The sequence below is a fragment of the Pelobates fuscus genome, chromosome 4 (genome assembly GCF_036172605.1).
Source record: "Pelobates fuscus isolate aPelFus1 chromosome 4, aPelFus1.pri, whole genome shotgun sequence".
In the NCBI taxonomy this organism is placed as follows: domain Eukaryota; kingdom Metazoa; phylum Chordata; class Amphibia; order Anura; family Pelobatidae; genus Pelobates; species Pelobates fuscus.
The window spans coordinates 199,608,641-199,636,331 of record NC_086320.1 but is presented as its reverse complement, the minus strand read 5'-3'; the positions used below and the strand labels follow the sequence as shown (position 1 = coordinate 199,636,331).

Here is a 27,691-nt window from a genome sequence, read left to right as displayed (position 1 = left end):
TGTCTGGAATTTGCAATTTAGGCCTGACTTAGCTTGAATGAACAATAATAAAGTAAAATAAATAAATAAAAACCTACGAGGGTCAGTATGACCCCTATATTCCTAGAAGTGATGTATCAAACTCCCTTATTCCCCCACCCGCCATGCGACAGGTGAGGGAATATCTACTAATTGTCTAATACTAGCAACTGTGCTTCATAAACTGGATAGTCAACCAATTCCAATTCTAAGTGATGTTAGAAGGAGGAAGGGAAATGGGAGTCCTGAGAACAAACTCACAGTTAGAAAAATCTGTTTTTCTGCAAGGGTTTAGCAGCCCCCCTCACCAAGATCGCAGGTAGGTCCTATCAGCAGTAAACCCAAACAAAATAGGAATTATTACTCCACTTGGTCAGATGTTTTTCACGGTCAAGGAATGACCATCCATCATGGTGGTCAGTCCCCAACACCTGACACATACTTATAATACATACACAGTACCAGTTGAATACACACTGATAAACTATACATATTACAAAGTACCGTAAATATGCATCGTTTTTCAATTTGTATTCAATTACAAAATTAAGGCAAGTAAATACAGCCAGATTTGCTTTTGTTTTTTACTCCTCTATTTCTACATTGACCCTGTTAACCCACTTATAATGTAAAACCACCACTACCTTCAAAGCCTAATGACAGCGGTCTTTTAAATATAATGGGATATAAAGTACAACCATAAACTCTGACAAATGCTGTGACTCCAGTGTCTGTCAGAGATCTACCTGTACTAGTTATAGTCAGCGGTAGTTGTAATAAAGAGGTAAAAAAGAAACTCATTAAGATTTTGCTATATTAAAATAAATAACCACTGAGTGTATAAATCATGGTTACTTCAGAGCACGGAACTTGTTTCAAGTACTTTTGAGGTTCCTGGAACAAAATGCTGATAGTTTCTCACACATAGCACACGGTAATCCCTTTCTACTCTGCTTTAATCACATCAGTATATCATCGTTCTGACTTAGATGTTACAAGTACAGGATGGATAGCGTTTCTGTCCCTCCTGCTATTTCCAGTACAGTTTGAGCTTCACTAGGATTGTCCCAGTTGCCTTCTCACATTTTCGATGATAAAATCTGTTTCTGAAGAGACGTGCAGCATGCCCCCCAAGTGTCACTATTTGGCAGGCCAATCCCTATTTTGGGCCCAAATCCCTCTGCCTCTCGTTTCTATCCTAATGTCCCTCTTGTCTAGGAGATCCATATTGTTGGTGTGTCTGAGTGTATAACAGAGCTCCACAGCAATAATACTACCAGTAATGTATCTAAACTACAATAAATATGTTTCGCAATCAGTCTGTGTAATTATGATGCATTGTTCTTGTTCTAAATTACATTTTAGTTCCATGAATCTGTATTAGTAAGTCATCTAAATTTTCTTAGAACAGCCCTGCCTCTGGTCAAAATTAAAGTGTCTTTCATAATCCATTTGAAAGTTTAGGAGGTATGCTTGCAGTTACTTACGTACTGTTAATAAATGTAGTCACTGCAAGTAAGCCTAGGATGTCGGCATAGTACCCAACCAGATCTTGCAAGTTTATTTTATTTTATTATCAGCATTGCCAAAAAAATCTTGGTATGAATCAGATTTACCTGATGTATTAGTAAAGTTACATTCCATTATATGCTGATATTCTATTTGATTTAGAATTTCTTGCCATAGTGGATTTCCAGTGACAAGCTACGGTAATCATCATAGCATATAGAATATGTGTGATTAAATATTTAAAAAAATTTTCCATTAATGGAAAATCGAAATTAAATAAAAATAACGGAGGTGTGAGAATTATTATCTCTTGAGTTAATTCTAAAATCAAAGAAGATATACACATCCTAATATCATTTAGTATCTCACAGGTAAACCAAATATGAAATATTGTACCAGTCTCTTTATGGCATCTCCAACATATTGGTGAGTATGCTTCATTCATTTTATATAATTTAGAAGGAAACAAATACCAACCAAGATCTTTAACCCCTTAAGGACCAAACTTCTGGAATAAAAGGGAATCATGACATGTCACACATGTCATGTGTCCTTAAGGGGTTAAATGAAGTTCTAGCAAAGATTTATAATGTATTTTTTTTTAATTGAATGGTGGTACGGTATCATTCATATGGGGTATGGTTTATATTAAGATCCTTTTCCCATTTCACTTTTGGTAATATTTTTTCCACAACTTCCCCCTCTTGTAAAAGTTTAGAAGATCTGGTTATTAGGCCCTTTGTACCTTCTCTCTAGAAAGTCAAATATGGGGTGTTCGAATATAACCTGTTTTGAGTTTAAGAAATATTTAATCCTTGGGTAACGAAAAGTTTCGCTATAGGATAAATTATATTTATCTTGTAAATCTGGAAAACTAAACATGTTTTATTATCAAAAAGATCTGCAAATGTATTTATCCCACGTACTCTTCAATTGTACAGATCCATATCTAACATGTCATATCGCAGTATTTCTAATGGGGCTTGTATAAGAATGGATTCTGAAAGGTTAAGTTAAATTTTCAACATTTTCAAAACTTCTAGCATATGTATTTAGAATATTTCCTTGTTTCCTTAAATCTAAGTTTAACCAGCATACAATGTTTAAATTAACGTATAGATAACTTTCTTGCTCTTTCTGGAACCAGACATTTCTTTGAATATTTTGTTTATTCCATATCATTACATTCACAGTTAGACATGTTTGATGTAACTGTGCGATGTCTGGAAATGAAATGCCACCTTTATAATAATTTTTTTGTAGGATCTTCTGAGAAATTCTTGGGCGTTTATTTGCCTAAATAAAGTTTGAAAATAAACTTTGAAACTGTAAAATCCTATCCTTGACTAGTCTAAAAGGTATGGACCTAAATAGATATAACGAGACATGGCAAAACACAACAGGGGGGGGGCGTGTCCGGCAGCCGACCAAGATGGCAGTGTGAACCCGGAGCTCCTCGTGGCACCCGCACCGAAACCGCACCAACCAGCTCAACCCGCTTGCAGCACACACCAAATGGGACGCACAAGGAAGCTCACCGACACCGGAGGCACCCCGAGGCCCGCGGGTCCCGGAGGGGACCACACAATCAGGTCCTACATGCAACCCGCTACTCGCGCGCACTCCCCGCAGCCGGAAATGGAGGCCGCAAACCAAGCGCCGGACTCCACTCCATCCACCCCGGCCAGGCACTCACCAGCCTTATCTGCAGCCTCAGAACCCCAGATGCAGCAGGAGGAGGGATGGAGGGAGATACTGCCCAACCTCCTAATGAAAACGGACATTGAGGCCCTCTCAGACCGCCTAGGCCGGGTGGTACGAGAGGAGGTGGCCCAACTCCGGGCAGATATGGCTAACATGGAGGCCCGCATGTCTGTGGCGGAGGCAGAGACAAAGGCCCTCCGGTCAGATTTGGAGCACACCAACACGACTGTCACGGGCCAAGAAGCAGACATGGCGTACCTGACCACATGGGTGGATGACCTGGACAACCGCGGCCGCAGGCTGAACTTACGCGTCCGCGGGGTGAGAGAAGGAGGCCCGGCGGAGAATATCCCTGACATCCTGAGACAACTATTTGCACAGGTACTGGGGGGTCAGCAGATACCCAGAATAGGCCTAGTGAGGGCACACAGGGCCCTAAGACCCATACCGGCCCCAGAAGACCAGCCCAGGGACATCATTTGCTGCCTGGACAATTACCAGCTAAAGGAGGAAATACTGCGCACAGCACGCCGCATGGGAACCATACGCCAAGAGGGGCAAAGCATATCCATCTACCAAGATCTGTCCCGCTATACACTACAAGCAAGGCGAGCTCTACGCCCTGTGACCTCAGCGCTACAACAAGCAGGAATTCCGTACCGATGGGGCTACCCATTTTCCCTGACAGCCAGACAGGGCCCGGATCAACTAACGCTGAGAAAAGCAGAAGAAGTCCCAAGCTTTCTACGCACCCTAGGCCTCCCACCAATACAGGTACCCGATTGGCTAACAAGGTCATTCCTCCAGCAACCACCAGGACTGCAGCAACCACGCAGACAGGACCAAAACCCTCAAGGGCCCCAGCACCAACGCCGCCGCGACTGGAACCCAGGCCAGGCGAGGCGTGAGCGGTAAACAGACCATCAAACAACCAGGGGGGGACTCAAGGGCGGCAGAGAGAACACACCGAACTGTGAGTACCAACTATAGACGCACACACAAGTACAAGCTAGAAAGATTGGGGCGGGAAAGGGTAACCGGGGGGCCTGAGGGGACTACCGCATAATACCACACACAACTTTGAACTAGAAGGGAGGGAACTGGACTCTTGGGGAGGGGAATGGGAACAAAGGTCGGGCCAGGCCAAGGGGCCAAAGAGGTTATGGACGAACTAACACCTGACGCCCAAGCTCTACGGAACCGCATGGCACACAGGAAGGACACAGAATGCACGCACAAATGGAGCCACACTAGGGACGGGAGGGAGGGCCAGGGGAAAAGGGCAGGGGGGGAAGGGCACGGGCTCCGCGAGCACAAAGTGCAAACACAGACGGCAGTTAGCATACAGAGGGAGGGGAGAGGAAGGAGGGCTGGGGGAAGAAAGGGGGGAAAGGGGAGACAGTGAGAGCATGAAAGGGGCAAGGAGAGGACGAGGAGGGAGGGAGGGGATCACTACAACCCTAATGCTAGTCGTGGGGCGCCCTAGGAATGGCGAGAGGGGAATGGGAGACCACAGGCAACAAGAGCAGATGAGGGGAGACAAAACGAATTACAAAGCAGTTAAGGGGTTATAATCTATGCATGCTTGCTATTTGAGATATATCTGATGTCTAAGATGCCACACGCACACGGCCCCCGCTGGGCACACACAACGCCTCAATGCTCGCAGACGTGGCGCCAGCAGACCCTTAGACTAGTGCTCCCACATACTTGGTAGACAGACATACTACATGATACGAAACAGAGACTCCCTAAGACGCCGCAAAGGCAAAAACCGCCCTACCACGACCCCAGTTCTCAAAATATCAGTATCAGAGACGCTAAAAGAAGTACGCAGCAGCACCCCCCCAAGGCAGACCCGAGTGACCAGCCGCCCCACAACCCTGACAAATTACTGAGAACAACCAAACCACCACGACACACGACTGTCCACCAAAAACCATGCAAAGCCCACGGATCATGGGCCTCCCCCCCCGGTAGGACCGCGCCAGCGCATAGGCTGACAGGGTGACCACCACACCAGAACACCATAAGGCAGCTCAGAAACCAGCACCACCACGTACTAACGCACACCAAACGACCCATCCACGCACCACACCGAGAGAACGAGCGGAAGCTCCGATCACATAGCCACTAGAGAGACGGGAATCCACACACCAAATCATACATCAAAACACAAACACCCCTACGGACTCGGTAGGGAAAGCTCGGGCACACGGCTAGACTTCCCCGCAGGACCAGGACACACGGCCCCCTTCGCAGGAAGGGACGCACACACCCAAAAGACGACTAGGTCCCACCGACAGGCCGGACACTCAGTCGCACTGACGGGTTAACTGTCCATTACCCTACACGGACACTGACCCCCAGAGGCAGTGCATACACACACAAGGCAGATACACCACCCACACGCACAGACACCAACACGTCGCAACCCGCACAAACACCCGCAAACCCAACACCACCCACCTCCTTCAGCCCCCACCCCCAGCCATATCCACAGGTCCCCCTGGGCCGCCCGCGGGATGCCAGCCCCGGGGCCAAACGGATTCGCGCGGGAGGACCTGACTATCGTCTCGTACAACGTGCACGGACTGAACATCAGGGAAAAACGAACGAGACTATTACGAGATCTAAAACACTACAAGGCGTCAATAGCCTTCCTGCAAGAAACCCACTTTCAGGAGAGTAGAGCACCAGCCCTGAAAGACCGCAATTTCCATGTGGGATACTTCAGTAACAACCCGGACAAGCGCACGCGGGGAGTCGGCATTCTCTTCTCCAGACATATCCCATACGCAGAAAAAGCTACCATCAGATGCAGCCAAGGTAGGTATGTTTTCACAAAAGGCACAATCCTGGACCAAACATACACATTTGCCAATATATATGCCCCGAACACTAAGCAACACCAATTCCTCGGACGCGCACTGAATACGCTGATGAAATTCACGGAAGGTACACTAATAATTGGCGGAGACCTAAATCTGGCATTACACCCGGACCAAGATTCCTCGTCCCCACAAAGTGCTACCCCAAACAACAGATATGAGAACACCCTGCGCCTCCTCCATCACCACCAATTGGCAGACTGCTGGCGGGCGATGCACCCAACAGACCGCGATTATACTTTCTACTCCAGGACCCACGCAACATACACGAGGCTAGACTACTTCCTCACACCGCACCCGAACCTGACTCTGCTCACCGCTGCAGAGATCCTACCGATGACATGGTCAGACCACTGCCCAATCCGCATACGGCTGAAATCACCGCTGTTCAGGCCCAAACAAATGTCGTGGCGGTTGAACGAATCGCTGCTTTCCGACACAACAGTGGTAGATAAAATCAGCGACTCCATACGAACATACTTTGTGGAAAACGAAACCGACGACGTAACGCCACTGACGTGTTGGGAGGCACACAAAACTGTGATCCGAGGCCAGATCATAGCACTCAGCGCATCACGCAAAAAGAAGGCGATACAAGAGATAACCGACCTCGGCCGAGACATAGCAACCCTAGAGGCGCGACATAAACGCACCCTGGACGCGACAACATACAGAGACCTGATAACCAAACGTGATCAACTCACCACACATCTCAACCGCTCAATACAACGCTCATATCAACACTTCAAACACATGATACATGAACACGGGGACAAATGCGGGAGACTACTTGCAAACCTCCTCAAACAGCGTAGGACCCAACTCTACATCCCGAAAATCAAGGACGCCAGACAACAACTCAGACACAGGCCGGACCACATATCCGCAACATTCCGAGCATACTACCAGAACCTGTATAACCTCCGCCAGACAGCCCCAGGAGCCCCACGGCCAAACATCACTGAAAATATCAGGGACTACCTGGTCTCCGCGAACGTGCCCGACATAGGCGACATAGCACGGGAAGCGTTAGAAGCACCCATAACACCAGAGGACATAGCATATGCCATCAAGAGGGCGAAAACCGGCAGAGCCCCAGGACCGGACGGCCTCCCCCTCCAATATTACAAAACATTTACGCAGGTAACGACACCGAAACTCCTGGTGGCACTTAATTCCATCCAAGAAGGAGCCACACCGACGGCCCAATCCACCTCGGCCAACATCACCTTACTCCCGAAGGAAGGGAAGGACCCAACACTGTGCCCCAGCTACCGCCCGATATCTGTGTTAAACACAGACCTCAAGCTTCTCGCAAGCATCCTCGCGACCAGACTGGCGCCACTGCTCCCCGCGTCAATCCACCCAGACCAAACGGGATTCATCCCAGGCAGGGAAGTGAGGGACAACACCATCAGAGCCCTAAATATCATAGCCCACGCCAAGACGCTAAAGACGCCGGTACTACTCCTGTCTACAGACGCAGAAAAAGCGTTTGACAGAGTGGACTGGGACATGATGTTCGCAACACTGCGACAGTTCGGCGTCGGGGCGAAGTTCCTCACCTGGGTGATGGCGCTATACACTGACCCGTCAGCAAGGCTCAGGATCAACGGCGCACTATCGGACCCATTCAACATCCTCAACGGAACCAGGCAAGGATGCCCGCTGTCACCCTTACTGTTTGCTATGACGCTGGAGCCTTTTCTTAATAAGATCAGACAGAATGCGGACATACAAGGAATGGAGATCGGAAAAACGCATCACAAAATCATGGCGTACGCGGACGACCTGTTGTTTGTAGTCACGAACCCAGAGACCTCCCTCAGGGCAATACAGACAGAATTTGAACTATATGGCCGACTCTCGAATCTCCAAATCAATCACTCGAAGTCAGAGATCCTAAACCTCACGGTCAATCACGCACTGAAAACAACGATCCAGAGACAACACCCATACCGCTGGTGCGACCACAGAATGAGGTACCTGGGGGTCTGGCTCACACCCAATCCAGCAGACCTGTACGCCCAAAACTACCTTCCACTGTTGAGAAAAGCAACGGAGGAACTGCACAAATGGAGCTCATTCTACATATCATGGCTAGGACGGGTGAACGCGGTCAAGATGACGCTGCTTCCCAAGCTACTGTTCATATTCCAAACAGTCCCGATAACAGCTCCACCATCATTTTTTACGGCACTGAAAACGGAAGTCCGCAAATTTATATGGAAAGGCAGGTCCCCCCGGATAGCACATGCCCAACTAATCCTACCCAAACTACGTGGGGGATTGGCACTGCCGGACTTCGAGAAATACCACCACGCGGCACACCTCACGAGGATCATCAGTTGGACGGTAGCAAGCGGCTCGAAACAGTGGACCCAACTAGAATCAGACACGACCAACTGCGATCTCAGGACACTACCGTGGATCCCAAAAGCCACATACAAACACAAGCACATCACCAACCCATTTGTGGCAGCCACCATGCAAGTCTGGCACAAACAGGGCACGAAACAGTACCTGACGACAGACCCCGGCCCACTCCTCCCCTTGAGAGGCAACCCAGACTTCCCGGCAGGAGACATGGGCACAACTCCGCACCCACTAGGACACAAGCCAATCATCCGCATAAAAGACATCCTCCGAAACCCCTTCGACATCCGACCACTACATGAACTATTCCCGGACAAACCACATACCTTCGCACACACACTCCAGAGAGCGCAAATGACACAATACGCCCGATCCATCCCCCAGAAACCATACCTCCTGAGGGAACCAACCACATTCGAACACCTCTGTTTGCAAGACCAAGAACCACCCCGAGCCATATCACAGATATACCAGACCCTAATCACGAGCAGATACCTACTGGCACCCCCATGCATCAGACAATGGGAGGAGGACCTAGACGAGCCCATGACAGAGGCGGACTGGGACACGGCCATCACCTTGATACAAAAGACACCGGGCTCAGCACGTCTACAGGAAAATTCCTACAAGATCCTCACTCGGTGGTACCTGACACCATCAATGCTCCACGCGAGGAACCCAGAGGTGCCAGACACCTGCTGGAGATGCGAGGAGGCAGTAGGCACATTCAAGCACATTTGGTGGTCGTGCCCCAAGATCCGTCCATACTGGGAGACGATTGGGAAGACTATACACGAAGTAACAGATGAATTAATACCAGAGACCCCAGCTGCCTTCCTCCTACACAAAACCACCATGCCAACACCGGCATACGTCAGATCCATCATCCCCAGACTGCTCAACGCGGCCAAGGCAACCATCCCCATCTACTGGAAACAAACAGCTACGCCCCCACTGAAACGATGGGTAGCAGAAGTGGAAGCGACGCGAACATTCGAAGACGTGAAAGCCGTCACCCCGCGACAAAGAGAACAATACACACAACGCTGGTTCTACTGGCTACGCCACACCACGTCCGACCCCTTCCAAAGCCGCCTTGCGGCAGACACCCCCGAGAGGAACGAGCAAGAAAGCGGCAGGCCAGAGCGGGGAGCCGAGAGACCTGGGGGCTGAGCAGAACGGGGCGGCAACGGGGGACTAGAGAACAGGCCACCAACCCGCAACCCCCTCACATACCCTCTCGGGACACCGCCACACACACATACACTCGAAAAACAACCTCAGACACAAAAGATAGCCACATAACCAGGCGATGAGAAAGGAGACACATAATACGACAATGACCAACCACATGCTGAGGAGACACAAGCAAGACATACCAGCCACACACAACACAGATACCTGAGAATACACCGAGGGGCTACAGCGGCCAATAAAAGACAGAACAAGACGAAACAACGCAACACACATAACCCACATTACCGCCTAGAACACAGGAGGCACGGGCCACATAACCGAACCCACCAGAAAGTTGGGATGCACACGAGATAACAAACCAGACGCCCGAAACACGCCAAGCAAATATACCACACATCTGAACAACACTGAACCACACACAGCCCTAAGAACATGTTAAACACGCGCGGCACTGACAGACTCTACTATAGATACCAGGAATACACACCTCACTCACCGACCAACACCCACACACAACTCAAACCAAACACAGCACACAAATTAAGATCACTATTAAGGATGCAATAGACATACCCAAACAACCTCTGCGCAGGCACCAAAAGTCATCACTGCAGCTAGGTGAAAGGAACCTCGGCGCAGGCAAAAAAAAAGCTATGATAGATGTATTGAGAAACACGCATCTGCGCAGGCAACTAAACACGAAGTTAGCTGCAGGGTATGAAACGCCCCCGCGCAGAAGACTGACTGCTTCGAGTAATACAACGAGGAACACACTTTCACACAGGCGACCGACTGCAATGTGCACATGCAGCCGTAAACCACATCCACGACATGACACGGATGATAATACTTGCAACACAATTACATGAGTCACAAATAACCATCCACGGGATAGCCATGCGAAATGTTAAAAGCATAGCACTTACACTATCCACCTAGGTAACGCACATACATGACACAAGCCTTTACATACTCCTTAAGGTACCACTACATCTTCACAAGGGCCAAATTAGAACCACCCTATACAGTTGTATGCAATACACAACTAATGTTTTTCTTCTAGACAAGTATGTTGAAACGTTAATTCAGAATACTGTGGTTAAATGTTAGATTAAAGCCTAGACATAGTTTATGTACGATAAAAATGACCTGATTGATTCGCCTCTGCGCAGGCGATAATTTACAACTGTAATTTTATACTGATGCTTAAGCCTCTGCGCAGGCGACTGTTCGCTTTCATGAAACTCTGTTTGAAGTAAGAAAACTTGACATGATACCAATAAATATATTTAAAACTAAATAGATATAACAATTTCAGAATTGAATAAACGTTAACTATATTTAAACGTCCCAGCCACGAAATTCGATTTTGCTTCACTTGTTCAATTGCTTATCAATTAAGGTATAAATATCCCCATAGTTCGTATGTATAATATCCTGACTATTAAAAGATAATTTAATTCCTAAATATTGAATAAATTCCAAATTCCAATTAAACTGAAATTTAGATTTAAGAGTGGATAATTCACCCTCAGATATGTTTAAAACCAAAATTTGGGTTTTCTATATATTTTCACAAATATTAAAATTTCCTTAACCCCTTAAGGACACATGACATGTGTGACATGTCATGATTCACTTTTATTCCAGAAGTTTGGTCCTTAAGGGGCTAAGCACCTCTGGAATATAAATTAAAGGTTTCATCAAGGAAAGGAGCACATCATCAGCAAATAGGGAGATTTTATAATCTCGTTCAATTGTTTTGATCCCATATATATATTTTTTTCTCTAAAAAGAATAGCCAATGGCTCAATAGATTAAACATATAGTAATGGAGCCAATGGACAGCCCTGCCTCGTACCATTTTTGTTTAAGAAATATAATATATTTATTCACCTCATTCAAGATTTTTTTTTATTAATAGCTTGTTTTAGAGATGAGATTTCATTTGTAATAGTTTGGGTTATTTGAGCCTTATTTACTCTTTCTAGTTTGACCAACTTAATATATAGATTGGAAATATTTTCATCTTTACTTTTCTTTTGTCTCGACCCTACTTTTATTACTACCCCTCTAGCAAAGCTTTTTAAAGTGCACCAAACTGTAGATGTAGAGACCTCCCCATTATCATTAAGTTTTATCATCAGTTTTAATAAAATATTCAAATTCTGTAGCTAGTTCAGAGTTAACCTTATCTATTAATAATAGGCTTTCGTTTAGACTCCATCTATTTCTAATTTTAAAACAATTTGGGGGGGGGTTAAGTGTTAAAAATACTGGGGCGTAATCTGACACGATAATTGAACTAATCCTGGAGTCAACAACAATTTCCAAAAAGGGCTAGCTAAAAAAAAAAATCTATACGGGAGTACGACTGATGGACAAGGGAAAAATAAGTATAGTCTCTTAATCCTGGTTAAAAGTTCTCCAACAATCATATAGTGAATTGTTCTGCAGAAATTCACAAAATTTGCTGGTGGAGGTCTTAATTTTTAAATTTCAGTCTTTATTATTATTTTTGTTTTTGTCTAGTTTTAAGTTGGGAACACAGTTAAAATCACTACCAATAATTACATTTCCACACTTAACCTTTTCAATTTTGGAAATGCAATCTTCCAGAAACCCAATGAAAAATCATTCGGAACATATATATTCACCAAAGTGAATATTGTATCATTTATCTTAGCAATTAGGAGTAAAAAAATCTACCATTGGGGTCACTTTCTGAATAAACATATTCAAATTAGATATTTTTCAACAGTACGATAGATACACAATTTTTTATGATTTCCTTCAAGGTTATCATAATATACTATTGGAAAGTTATTAAAATGCCATGGGTTTCCTGGATAAAAGCTATATCCAGCTTATTTTCTTTTAACAATTTTTGAGGGGAGTTATGCCCCTGGATATTCCATGAGACACACCTAAGTGCTATTAATTACCTTTACAACCCCTAAGCTTGAATGCCAATATTGCAGTGCTACATTACTAACAAACATAAAACATAACATTACTTGTCTATATCTTGTGTAGACAGTTTTAATTTTTAGACAAAAAGTTGAACAAAACAGCATGTCCAACTGATACCTGCTACTTTTTACGCAGGTAGTGAGGTTTGGGTAATAGCTAGGAAAATTACTATATTAGGAGACAACCACACCATGTAAGAAAACAAACAAACAAACAAACAAAAAAAATTGCCCTTAACTTTAGGAACTCTTAGTATAATAAGTATTGTAGTAGATTTTCTACTGAGACTGAGTACCGTATATACTCGAGTATAAGCCGAGTTTTTTAGCACATTTTTTGTGCTGAAAAATCCCAACTCGGCTTATACTCGAGTCAATAGTCTGTATTATGGCAATTTGCATTGCCATAATACAGACAGGGGGGAGAGGGGTGCTGGCAGAGCTGTACTTACCTTTCCTGCAGCTCCTGTCAGCTCTCTCCTCCTCCGCGCCGTCCGTTCAGCACCTCGGTCAGCTCCCAGTGTAAGTCTCGCGAGAGCCGCGGCTCTCGCGAGACTTACACTGGGAGCTGACAGAGGGAGCTGCACAGACCGCGCGGAGGAGGAGAGAGCTGACAGGAGCTGCAGGAAAGGTAAGTACAGCTCTGCCAGCACCCCTCTCCCCCCACTGAACTACCAATTACACTGGACCACCAGGGAAGGAGCCCCCCTCCCTGGCCAGCTAGCAAGCAGGGAGGGGGGACGAAAAAAAAAAAGATAATAATAAAAAAAAAATTAATAATAATTAAATAATAATAATAATAAAAAATAATAATATAAAAAAAAAAAATAATGAATAATATATCAAATGCCCACCCCCACCAACACATACACAAACACACACTGCATCACACACTCACACTTCATTCATATACACACACTGCACTCACACACACTGCATTCATACACACACTGCACTCATACACACACTGCACTCATACACACTGCACTCATACACACACACTGCACTCATACACACTGCACTCATACACACACACTGCATTAATTATATACACACACTGGAAATAAATATTCAATTAATATATACGCACACACACTGCACTCATACACACACACACTGCACTCACACTGCACTCATACACACACACACACTGCACTCATACACACACACACACTGCACTCATACACACACACTGCACTCACGCACTGCACTCATACACACTGCACTCATACACACACACACACTTCACTCACGCACTGCACTCATACACGCACTGCACTCATACACGCACTGCACTCATCCGCGCACTGCACTCATACGCACACTGCATTCATACGCACACACTGCATTCATTATATACACACACTGTAAATAAATATTCAATTAATATAATTTTTTTAGGATCTAATTTTATTTAGAAATTTACCAGTAGCTGCTGCATTTCCCACCCTAGTCTTATACTCGAGTCAATACGTTTTCCCAGTTTTTTGGGGTAAAATTAGGGGCCTCGGCTTATATTCGGGTCGGCTTATACTCGAGTATATACGGTACGTAACTTTTTAACATACCAAGCCTTATATAACCAATATAACCAGGTGGGTTTTAAGTATACCAAGATATAAATCCAATTGCTGGAATACTAGCTATTAATATAGCAACCGAGAATATACACAATTGTGGTAGAAAAAAAAAAAAAAAACACGCAAAAAAAACCCCTCTTCCTTACTATGCATTACGATAGTTAACAATTAAAGTTTCCATTTTAGGAAAATGGTCTCCGCCCTCTGCATGCAGACACTGAACTTTTCTCATAGCGATGCATTGATTCAATTAACATCTATGAGGAGATGCTGATTGGCCAGGGCTGTGTTTGGCTTGTGCTGGCTCTGCCCCTGATCTGCCTCCTTGGCAGTCTCAGACAATCCTATTGGAAAGCATTGTGATTGGCTGAGATCATACCTTCTGATGATGTCAGCCAAGCAGACAGATCAGGGGCAGAGCCAGCAGCAGACCAGAATAAAAGTAAGATTTTTGCTATATTCAGGGGTGCAAGAGAGGGGGGGGGGGCATCTGGTGGTTTTAACACTACAGGGTCAGGAATACATGTTTGTGTTCCTGACCCTATTGTGTTTTTTTAAAACTTCTTCTTGTGCAAATTTATATATTTTTTTATATAATATATTTTTACACTACTCTTACTGATTGGTTGTTGCTGGTTTTATTAGATGGGTCAAGCATAGATTTACAGGGCATTTATCTAAATTGTTATCAATAATCATTAATAAATAATTAATACATTATTAGTCAGAATACAACACAGAATTGTAACGTAAAAATTCTGAAAAATTAAGACTAAATAGCTTATTTAGCCAATTCTCCAACCTAGCTTACATTTTGCATTTAATTTTTAGTTCATTACAGTTCATTAATTACTGAATAGGCTAATTTACGAATTCTATTCATTCCATGCTTTTTGATATAGCACATGAGAGAATGTCAGGTTTTATAACTTGCTTATCACAGTCCTCTTGTCCAACATCCAGATTTCATTTGACAGCCAACAGAATTGTTGAGCATCAAATACTTATTAAAGGGTCCAATCATCTTAACCACTAGAGCCCGCTGTAGAGTTATGATGCCAGGAGGACCCAGGTCCGGTAACAATTGCCTCCTTAACTGGGCCCACAGCAGGCTCTGAGGCTACATGGTGGGCCGGTGACACACTTCTGCAGATTTACAGAACCCCTGGCATTCAATGGCTGAGAGCGTCAGCTGACCGCTCTCTGCCAATTATGCAATTATGTGCAATGAAACTCTAGTTCTGGGCTGGCTGATGACACCCCGATGTTGTTAACCCCTCTGCTGCTGTTACACCTACAGCAACAGAGATGGTTAAATGTTTAATAGTGAAATGCTGCACATTCAGACTTCGGATACCATGACCACTTCAAATCATTGAAGTGTTCATGGTGTTTAGAGTAACACTTTAATGGCTTTCAAAAATCACGTGGTATTCACAAGCTAGTTTGTTTACCAAACCCTCAACTTGGCCTGAAATTAAAATCTGTTATTAACCTAAAGTCCTGGTTAGTGCAAGTGCCTTTTGTAATGTTCCTGTCCCCCTCATTACACAGCCATCTCACTATTACAACACAGGAAACCAAAGAGAAATTTAATGGCAACGAGTAGACACAGGGCTATAGCAGGGTTCTGCTCAGCTGCACTGTAAGAATCACAGCAGTGTGAAAATAAGAGAGCTCTTCTTCGAGATAAATCGGCAGGAAGAAACAACAGGGTAGGGGAGAAATGGGAAAAAAGATGCACAAGTGAAACACAAGTAAGGTAAGAGGGAAGGGAAAACATTGGCTGACAGAGCAGTCTGATTGGTTAGCTTACCAGTGCGCTTACTGATAGTACATAGCATGAGAAGTTTTACCATGCAATTCAATAGCTGACATAGTGTGGGAAAGCCTGTTAAATAAGGGCTTTCCCCACTATCAGAGCTCAGTCTGCGTGGAGGCCTCCATGGGAAGAAGGATTAATTTTTTTGCTGTCTATTATTAATTCTTTTTGATTTTTTTTGTGCACATTTTTTAATTTTTGTTGTTTTCATCAGTAACATTGGGATTTATGGATTTTATGTTCCTTTTTTAGGGGCTGAAGCTAGGAAGAGTTAGAAAAAAACAGACTTTGGGTGAGTATGATCTTTTTATAAGTAATAGATTTATTGGACCCCCTCCTCACTATTACTGTGATACATGGTAGGTAGGGTAATTTATTTTTTAAATGGTGTGGCTGAAAACAAGGGCACCCTACAGGACATGGTCCTGCATAGCAGAAGCCATGCTTTTGTCAAATCACTCAAACACTCCTTCCACCATAACCACTACAATAAGCTATAATGGCTATGGTGCTTAGAATGTGTCATTAAGCCTTCTAACAACAGTGTCTTGATTTTATCAGATGGGCTGCCAAACATTTAGGAAAGGGGTGCAAAAAGATTATAAAAAGAACAAAATTTGCACAACAAACAGGCAGCCTATACTCAAGGCCTTGTGGGATGTCATCACTTTCAACTGGACAGGACTTTGAATGTACTTATATGACAGCAGCTTTCTGTTACATTCCAGACACCCAGAGAGTTAAACATTGATTTACATTGGCATGATGTTGGAATGCATTAGTTATCTATGTACAGCATGTAATGTATACAGCTTCCATGGAAACAGGTTCAACGAGGTGACATGAATGTCTTCATGAGAATATAAAGTACATGGTGAAGATAAAGGGGTTTATTTACTAAATAGTGAAATGTGGAGAAGAGAAAAACAGGTTTAAAAATTAGACCAGATGTTTATATTTTTCTCACTAAACAACAACTTGCAATTACCATAATTCTAAATTGTAACATTTAGGCAAAAATAGGCAAGCTGACTAGACCTTAGCTAGATTTTGCAATTTTACCACATGACAGGAGGCTTCATATTTGCATATCTTTCTTTACTGAAAACTCCAGCAGCATAGAAACAGTAACAACCAATCAGAGAAAAGATATGGTGCCCATAAAAGGCCCTGTCTATGACATCACTTCCTCTTTCTTTGCTGCTCCAGCCTCAAACAGGTCAGAGTATTTTACCTCTCTGGTATACTCTTATTTGCTTTACCTTACACTTGTACTACTTACTTTTATCCCTACCACTACCTAGTCCTCTTATGCCTGTCCCTTACACCTTATTCTCTATTTTCCCCCTTTTGTGTTTTACATTGTTATTGCATGGCGGTCCGCGGGCGTCACGACGGCCCGTGTCGCGCTCGCCTCGCGGACCGGCCCTTCACTTATTCAGGGGGTTGTATGGGGACGGGTGGAGGGAGGCTAGGTCAGTTTCTGTATTTATTGTAATTTTTTTCCTTCGTTTTCGCCGCGCGACTGCGATCGTCGCACTCCTCCACGCGCGGGCGGCGGCCATCTTGTATCTCGCGGCTCGCGAGATACCCGACGGCCGCCTTCCCCGGTCGCTCGGCGGATCGGGAATCACCCGATCGCCGGGCTCCCTATATAATTCAATTCATCATCCTGATTACAGGGTATTTCTAAACGTCTGCCTTATGGTGCAGATGCTCATTAGTTATATCCCTTAGACTTTGAAAGTTGCACTGCTTTCACACGACTATACTAGATTTCTGCCTGGCACAGAGTCCTGCCATGATATTCCTGGATTATATGTAGACAAGCCTGCTATTCTTTAAAGGAGAATGACGGATTTTTCCTGTGAACTAAAATGGATCATACAAGCAAGACATGACATATTGTATGGTAGCTCAGTGGTTACACTGGGAATTTTTCTCCATGAGTTCAACTCCCCTGTACAGCAAGAGTTCAATCTGCTGTGTAATTACACACTGCCTAGAGGGTCATGTGTGCTGATATTCCTTAACGTTTCCCTGTTGTGATTTTTTGCCACAGTGTCTGCCAAACAAATATTTACATGCAGGCATTAAAGCCCTGCAGCTGGATTAACCCCTTCAGGGTTTCCCCTCTCTGGGCACATTAATTTATTGATACAATTGTAATTTTTATTCTCATGGATATATCTCTCATGGTGCCTTACACTGGATGATTATATGTTGAGCACGCACACAATCTATGTATTATTGTAAAGCCATACAATATCACAGTTGTTATACAAAACATAGGCTATACCTATAACAAGATCAACTATATCACTGTACCCCACAAAGGGCATTTGTATTACTGTACCCTACAAAGGGCATATTATATTATTGTACCCTGCAGAGGGTCATATTATATTACTGTACCTGACGGTGCAAATTTATGTGGGTGTCCTCTGGGTATTTTTTTTTTTTTTTTTTTTTTTTTTTCATGGCACACCACCTGGGGTGACCCCCCAGATATGCATGCAAGGTCATTCATAGACCATTACATTGATGTGGGTGTCCTCTGGGTATTTTTCATGGCACACCACCTGGGGTGACCCCCCAGATATGCATGTGAGGTCATTCATAGACCATTACATTGATGTGGGTGTCCTCTGGGTATTTTTCATGGCACACCACCTGGGGTGACCCCCCAGATATGCATGTGAGGTCATTCATAGACCATTACGTTGATGTGGGTGCCCTCTGGGTATTTTTCATGGCACACCACCTGGGGTGACCCCCCAGATATGCATGCAAGGTCATTCATAGACCATTACGTTGATGTGGGTGTCCTCTGGATTACCACGGCACGCCACCCGGGGTGAACCCCGATGGAATGCACAAAGTCCTACGCCTCAACTTTATCACTGATTACTGCATACATATATGGATGTTTAAACACTGCCTGGCAGTTTTACATTAAAGTAACAGTACCACCTTACTGGATACGATTTGCAGGCAGGATCACGAGTGAACTGAGTGTATTGCGGAGTACCCTTCACAGGGATACATATCTGTACATTTACCGTACCTGGCGTACATATTGAACGTGGGTGTCCTCTGAGTAAATTTTCATGGCACACCACCTGGGGTGACCCCCAGACATGCATGCAATACTTGTAAGGTGCCAACAATTATAATGTGGGTGTCCTCTGGGTTACCATGGCACACCACCTGGGATGACCCCAGTCGAACACACTGCCCTGCGGCTGCAGACCTTATGGAGACAGGTCCCACGCACTTCTATAATAAGCCTGTATAGTTACATCCGTGCATACAGCTCTGGCGTGCCTTTATGGTGAACTCGGCTAACCGGACCAACACTACCGGTCAATCGCGCCTACGCCACAGCTCCCTATAACCGGATTAAACTAATGGAGGTGACCCCTCTACACTTGACACAAGTATTTCATACACTCAGACAATCTGATGCAGGCAATTCAAGCCGCTTTACCTGGGTGACCCCCAGTGCTACCAGGAGTCTAGCACCCCTACGTGCTGACCCTCAAACACTACTCCCACTGACTACCACTATCTCCCAACAGGACGAGAACGGGTCATGGAGAACACTCTCAACCCCCTGGGACTTCCAGGCATTGATAAACGACGCAGTAGCGGCCTCAGTGGAGAAGGTTTTCTTATTATGAACTCTGCCCCAAATTGCTTGCTGGAGACCTCAGCAGCAAGGTAGCGTGGCCGAGCGGTCTAAGGCGCTGGATTTAGGCTCCAGTCTCTCTGGAGGCGTGTGTCCGAACCCCAGCCCCACGAGCCTTCATGTCACAACGGCAAGGGAAGGGCTCCAACCCCCCTGCCACTAAGGTCTAAGGCAAGTCGCCCTTCGAACAGACCAAGTAGACGGAACACCGGGAATCCGCGACCCTGTCCACAACAATCTTCCGACAAAGAAGACTACTATCCACCACGCACGTTGGACATAATAGATCACTCACACAAAGACAACTCGCCATCTGAGGAAGTAGAACGTGAGAACGACTAGTATTCGGCCCAGAAGCACAAGTCCTACTATTTGACGGCGGGAACTTACCCACCACACTAACTTTAACCCAAACCTCGCTGAAGCAAATCCTCCACACCCTTCGGGGAAAGGTGTTTTTGGGAGGACTGGTCGGTAGCGGAACCGAACCACCAACTGCTTCATCTACGAGTGAGTCAACCTATCACCAAGGGAACTCCTACGTGGTATGCAAACGCTTCAGGATAGAGAAAATCAACCTTCTACTAGACCTCCTGAACGATAACGACTAGTTTACACATCTGGACCCCGAGGGCACATACTTGTCAATATCCGCTACCCTAAACTACCTAGTTTTTCCTCCAATCCCAGTGATGAGGACTAACACAGCAGTTTACGACTCCATGGTACCCACGAAGCTACTGAAGCCGGTGAGGGCTCACATCCGCGAATTTGGACGTGCGATGTCTCGTGTTCCTGGAAGACTTGCTGACCCTTTGCGAATCCAGGCTGCGTTTGCAATCAAATTTGACGTTCACGTTCTGGACTCCACGGGTTTTTTGGTAGTACGCAGACAAATCGCTCCCCCATCTGTGTCGGGTCAGTTCCTCGGTTTCGACATCAGCTTGGAGAACCACGTTCCGCGTCGGTCCCCGACAGGATCCCCCCCTATACGGATGGATATCGGACACGCTCTAAGGTTGGATACGATTCCTCTCAGAATACTCACCGGATTGTGGGATTCCTCTCCTCCACTCCTCCTCCATACAATCAATATTCCCTGGCCCACTACACTACAGGGCCATGCAACGACTGCTGGCTAAGATACGTACACGCCGGTCACTCATGCGACCACTGGATCCCACTGTCGGCAGAAGTGAGGATAGAATTCCGATGATGACTACTCCACTTGCAATCTTGGATCGGCAAATCAATCTTTGACTCTTCCTCCGGATGCGTAGTGGTGGATGAACCCATACAAACGGACCCAACCGCTCTCCACAATGGCAAGGGTGCTTCGATACACACACACACACAGGATATCGCTCCTGCGCATGACACCCCTCGGACAATGCCAACCGTGGTTCCCAGATCGACTGGGGGCGTCTCGCGAAGATCCTCTACCACTCCCTACCTTCCCTCTACTTTTGACGGGACCTCAAGGGGAAGCCCACTCCTTTGTCATGGAAGGACGACTGGCACTAGTGGACTGGACGATTTCAGGGCCTCCTGAACTGTCCACGACCCATTGCACCAACTAAGACCTCTGATGGGACTCAGGCTCCCGACACCAGGAAATGCTATATTTCTGCCTGACCGGCCTGGAGTGTTTGGTGGGTGGAAAGGGATTCCGATCCCTTTACCGCACCTGCTCCACCGATCCTTAACTATCTGTCTCACCTGGTCTCGTTGGGGCGGTCATATCGACCCCTCAACGTGATCGGATCCGCCATATCGGTGGCGCACGTTCCGGTACAGGGCGGACCAGTAGGTCAAGATCCACTGGTTTATCGACTACTACGGGGTGCCGAATTACCGAGACCCGGCACCCAAGTATTCACACCTCTGGCAGGTGGATATGGTGCTGTGATTCCTTGGGGGAATAGCAGGACATACCTTGTTTGTCACTGAAACAACTTTCAGCCAAACTAGCCCTCTTGTTATGCCTCGTCTTATTTAGACGGGTGACGGACGTTAGGGCTTTCGATATGGATGTTGTTCTCTATCACACCAGACGGGATTACCTTTACTAAGTCCAGTTCATCTTCGGTGTCATACCCATACTTTGCGTCAGACACCGAACTAGGTGTGGTCAGAACGCTAATGGGGTATACCGAAATCATTCCCCCTTCGTATTCATGCGACGGGTCTACTCCTGACTTCTTACGTGGAACCTCATGGAGAGGTGTCTACCGCTACACTGGCCAGATGGATCCGCTGGCTATTGCATCTGGCGGGCGTCGAACCTTGTTTCGGAGCCCACTCGGTCAAGGGAGCGGTGGCCCCACAAGTCCTTTTTCGGCCGACGCTTCCCTACCCGACATTATACGATGCACGATTTGAGCGCGAGAAGGTACGTTTAATATGCTCTATTTCGGCAAACATCTCATACTTCCTTCACACTGGTCAATTCTAAGCTTTAAAAATGCAAATATGAAGCCTCCTGTCATGTGGTAAAATTGAAGATTATACTAGCTTTAGTGTACTAATAATCTTAATTTTAGTAATGACAGGAGGCGAATATTTCCCACCCTATTGGATCCCTCCCATGTTTTGTCTCGTGTTGAACAGAATATGCCCTCTATGTTCAGGAAGGTAAGTACGTTATGGTTGTATGTTTGCTACTTAGATATGTGGCTTGAGAGACTTGTATAGGTTGAATAATTGGACATGTACCTTGAATTATGTTGTGTTTACGGATTCTTAAATGTCATTGCTTTAGAATTAATATATATTGATATGTTACTCATTCTAGTATCCATTGGTATATCAAATTCTTAATGTTTATGGTATGCGGACAAGCTACCACGCCAGAGTCCTTTCACCTTTTTCTTTTTCTTACAGCGTGAACGTCTTCTCCTCAAGACAAAGACTCACCTTCCATAACTCTACATCACGGAACTACTGGAGTTGATTATTCTAATATGTTGTGGAACTGTTGACGTAATATGACTATGTTTATTATTGCTATTTATTGTTTCGCTTCAAAGAAAGAGGAAGTGATGTCATAGACAGGGCCTTTTATGGGCACCATATCTTTTCTCTGATTGGTTGTTACTGTTTCTATGCTGCTGGAGTTTTCAGTAAAGAAAGATATGCAAATATTCGCCTCCTGTCATTACTAAAATTAAGATTATTAGTACACTAAAGCTAGTATAATCTTCAATTCATTCAAATAAGCTTAGTGCTTAGTAAGTAAATAACAAAGTTTAGAAAACATTCATCAACTCAAAGATATTCTCAAACTGTTTATTTTGTGTTTAATTTCCAAATTACACTCTTGGTTCTCCACAACTTCCTATTCAATAAATAAATGCAGGCATGATCTAGTGCAGGGGTAGGCAACCTTTAAGCAGCACTGTGCCGATATAGGATTGTGATGTCCCGTAGCGTGCCAGTCCAATTTTTTTAAATTGAGGTGTGTATGCTGCTGTATTCGGCTTGTGTTATTTATACTGTAATTGCTTTGTATCGTTGTATTTGTGCGTATATGAGCTATTATATTGCATATGTTCATGAGTAGTTTGTGGTATCGTGTATGATACATATGCATGTGGGCTGTGTATGGGGGCTGCTTGTGGAATTGTGTGTGTGGATGGATATGTCACATTGTGTGTTTGGTAGTGTGTGTATGTGTGGGGGCTGTTTGGGGTATTGCATGTGAGAGGCTGCACGTGGGGTTGTGTGCATGTATGTGGATTGTTAGCGGGTTACGTTTGTGCGGATTGTATGTATGTTTGTTTGTGGGGTGTTCGTATTATTTGTATGAGCGGAGGGTTTTTGTGCATTTCTGTGTAAATCTAGCAGTGTGGGTGGCTTCCCTGGGTTCCAGTGGGGACCAGGCTGGCCAGGTATAGGTCAAGGACAGGAGCTGCAACAGCAGCTGCAGGCTGCTCTACTATAGTGTGGATTCCCATTCACAAGTGCTGGGAGGAAGTGATCTGAGATCCCTTACTATATGTGCTGCAATGCATAAACTGAGGATTGTCCTTCACCACCTTTTCGTGTTAGCAGATATCTGAAGATTCAATAGACTCCTGATAGGCCAGATCCTGTTGGCTCTAGCAGCCTTGAGTGCCGTGCAAAGACACCTTGAGTGCCGTGCATGGCACTAGTGCCGTAGGTTGCCTACCCCTGATCTAGTGGGTTATGAGACACCCACACACTATGTACTATAGTGCACAGGCAAAATATAGGCACTAGGAAATCTAGGGGTATGTTGGTTTTAAAGCTGCATGTCTTTTTAAATATATATATATATATAGTTATAAGCACAATATCTATAATAATGTGGATGAAAACAGAAAACATCTATTTTTAAGAACACACAATCTTTACTTAATGGCCTGCTATTGCTGCTATTTTGAGGTAAAACAAAAGATTAAAGTCAAAGTCCACCGGTCGTCAAAAAGAATACAGGGAGTGCAGAATTATTAGGCAAATGAGTATTTTGACCACATCATCCTCTTTATGCATGTTGTCTTACTCCAAGCTGTATAGGCTCGAAAGCCTACTACCAATTAAGCATATTAGGTGATGTGCATCTCTGTAATGAGAAGGGGTGTGGTCTAATGACATCAACACCATATATCAGGTGTGCATAATTATTAGGCAACTTCCTTTCCTTTGGCAAAATGGGTCAAAAGAAGGACTTGACAGGCTCAGAAAAGTCAAAAATAGTGAGATATCTTGCAGAGGGATGCAGCACTCTTAAAATTGCAAAGCTTCTGAAGCGTGATCATCGAACAATCAAGCGTTTCATTCAAAATAGTCAACAGGGTCGCAAGAAGCGTGTGGAGAAACCAAGGCGCAAAATAACTGCCCATGAACTGAGAAAAGTCAAGTGTGCAGCTGCCAAGATGCCACTTGCCACCAGTTTGGCCATATTTCAGAGCTGCAACATCACTGGAGTGCCCAAAAGCACAAGGTGTGCAATACTCAGAGACATGGCCAAGGTAAGAGGCTGAAAGACGACCACCACTGAACAAGACACACAAGCTGAAACGTCAAGACTGGGCCAAGAAATATCTCAAGACTGATTTTTCTAAGGTTTTATGGACTGATGAAATGAGAGTGAGTCTTGATGGGCCAGATGGATGGGCCCGTGGCTGGATTGGTAAAGGGCAGAGAGCTCCAGTCCGACTCAGACACCAGCAAGGTGGAGGTGGAGTACTGGTTTGGGCTGGTATCATCAAAGATGAGCTTGTGGGGCCTTTTCGGGTTGAGGATGGAGTCAAGCTCAACTCCCAGTCCTACTGCCAGTTTCTGGAAGACACCTTCTTCAAGCAGTGGTACAGGAAGAAGTCTGCATCCTTCAAGAAAAACATGATTTTCATGCAGGACAATGCTCCATCACACGCGTCCAAGTACTCCACAGCGTGGCTGGCAAGAAAGGGTATAAAAGAAGAAAATCTAATGACATGGCCTCCTTGTTCACCTGATCTAAACCCCATTGAGAACCTGTGGTCCATCATCAAATGTGAGATTTACAAGGAGGGAAAACAGTACACCTTTCTGAACAGTGTCTGGGAGGCTGTGGTTGCTGCTGCACGCAATGTTGATGGTGAACAGATCAAAACACTGACAGAATCCATGGATGGCAGGCTTTTGAGTGTCCTTGCAAAGAAAGGTGGCCTTATTGGTCACTGATTTGTTTTTGTTATGTTTTTGAATGTCAGAAATGTATATTTGTGAATGTTGAGATGTTATATTGGTTTCACTGGTAAACATAAATAATTGAAATGGGTATATATTTGTTTTTTGTTAAGTTGCCTAATAATTATGCACAGTAATAGTCACCTGCACACACAGATATCCCCCTAAAATAGCTATAACTAAAAACAAACTAAAAACTACTTCCAAAAATATTCAGCTTTGATATTAATGAGTTTTTTTGGGTTCATTGAGAACATGGTTGTTGTTCAATAATAAAATTAATCCTCAAAAATACAACTTGCCTAATAATTCTGCACTCCCTGTACACATATGGCTTCTGCTGACTCCCCAATGATGGGCGCAGTTGCACGTTACATATTATTGTGGGATGCAGCACACATTAATTACTTGTGATGGCACATTTGCAGACGCAGTTGTCTCACTCCACTGATCCCGCTTATACAAACAGTTAAATTGTAAGATATTATGCAGGTTGCATGATCTCTCTCTAACATGGATGGACGTCTACATGCTTGGTGTACATTAAAAAGGACGCTTGTTTAAATGATAGCTAGTCAACTAGCAGTGGATCTCAGAGCAGGAAAATGGAAAACATAGAAAGCTATGTATGGCCATATGAGGGGGTTATTCATATAGTTAGAAATATGTGTAAACATTTGGAAATTGTGTTCAATATTATCCAGTCAAGTTTAAAGAATTCCATCCATTGAGGTGGCCCCATTGATGGGTGAAGATGCAGTCTTCAAGTAATCTATTTTAATCTAAACGCTTGCTAGCAATTTGCCAGAAATGTAATTTAAGGGAATATCTATCTAAAAATAACTGTTGTCCACACATTTTGTTCCTGACAGGATGACTTCTACAGCTAAAATAAATGTGCTTCATAGCTGGTACAGAAAATATCAATGGACATTTTTGGGAGGCAAATGGCATTGATAAACAAAAGCCTCAACCAGGGGTTGTATCTTAGAAAGGTTGATATTTGGTCAGCCTTAATTATAAGATCAAGGATGAAGCACTGTAAATGATTTTATATATTTATAAAATTACAGATGAAACATCATCATATACTTAAATACTAACTCTAGGTTGTTTTCCCAATGCAGAAAAACAGGTTTGACTCCTAGTAACTTGTTCAGCCCTATAACCTATTATATTTACACGCACACATACAAATAAACAAACAGTGTTTAACAAGTATATTAATATGATATAAATGCCAAAAACTAGAAAATGAGGTTACACATGTTTGATAAACATATGGTGTCAAAATCTTAAAGCAATAATCTGAGAACTAGTAACTAAACAGTGATTTCTGTGGCCAAGAACATGATGCGATTAGCTAGTTTTTCTATAATTTTTGTAATGTCCTTTTCTGATTTCAAAGCACAGCTTTGCCACCTTACTTTAAACCCCTTGTTGGTGGGGTTAAAAGTTGAGAGAGCCAGAATGCCACATCACAGTTACATAAACGTTACTTCCAGTGGCCGCTGCAGTTAATACTGTTTATGATGTTGCCCTCACTTCCCCTTCTGTCTGTAGACACCAAAGTCAAGCGCAAAAGTCAAGCTTCACATTCCCATTGTCTGCAATGTAACTCAATAAATAGAAATAAATTAAAAGAACATTTACTACCTTTCATCAAGTTCAAAGTCGTCTCCTTCAGGCATTGCTGCCTTCCCCCAAAATGAAACCGATCCAGGTAAAATAATGTAATCCTGGTATGGAGAGGTCTCTTGAACTTAACCTTGGCTGTAGGGAAAGCTGAAAGAAGTTGGCCAGCTCCTGTAGGCTCAACGCTCAGAAAGTCTGTGTTTACAAACCTCTTCTGTGTCAGCCTGTGTTGAATGGAGCTAACAGCAAGGCTATATTGATTGGCTGATATAAATAGGCCTCATAATGAGCACACAGACCTGAGACTCCTGGGCTGTTTTTTTTTAAATAGCTGGCATGTCATTCAGTGTTGTGAGCAGACAACACCCACTTATATTACTTTTATTATGACAGCTCTTGCTACAGGATTTAATTCCTTTTCAGAAAAAAAACAAACCCAAAAGAGTCGAATTACAGCAGACAAAACCTTTCCCAATACAGTGTCCAGATTACAAGCAAAATAACAACAATTACGGTAAATCCATCATGTCTGCGGGCTTTATTCTCTAAACACTACATTTTAGGGAACTGAAACCAAATTGCTCAATTTAGGCTGAACATTC

At 44.4% G+C, this 27,691-nt stretch overlaps 1 protein-coding gene across 3 annotated transcripts in view; it reads right to left on the bottom strand.

The window, feature by feature from the left end:
- Positions 1–27,691, bottom strand: part of RETREG1 (reticulophagy regulator 1) — a 137,336-nt gene that overhangs the window by 22,587 nt on the left and 87,058 nt on the right. The window contains exon 1 of one of the 3 annotated variants that reach the window (XM_063451844.1): positions 27,111–27,323. The exons of the other annotated variants lie outside the window; for them this stretch is intronic. Within the exon in view, the coding sequence (XP_063307914.1) occupies positions 27,111–27,145 (35 nt within the window). The 5' untranslated portion in view covers positions 27,146–27,323. Of the gene's footprint in view, positions 1–27,110; positions 27,324–27,691 lie in introns of those variants that run through there. 3 annotated transcript variants of the gene reach the window in all.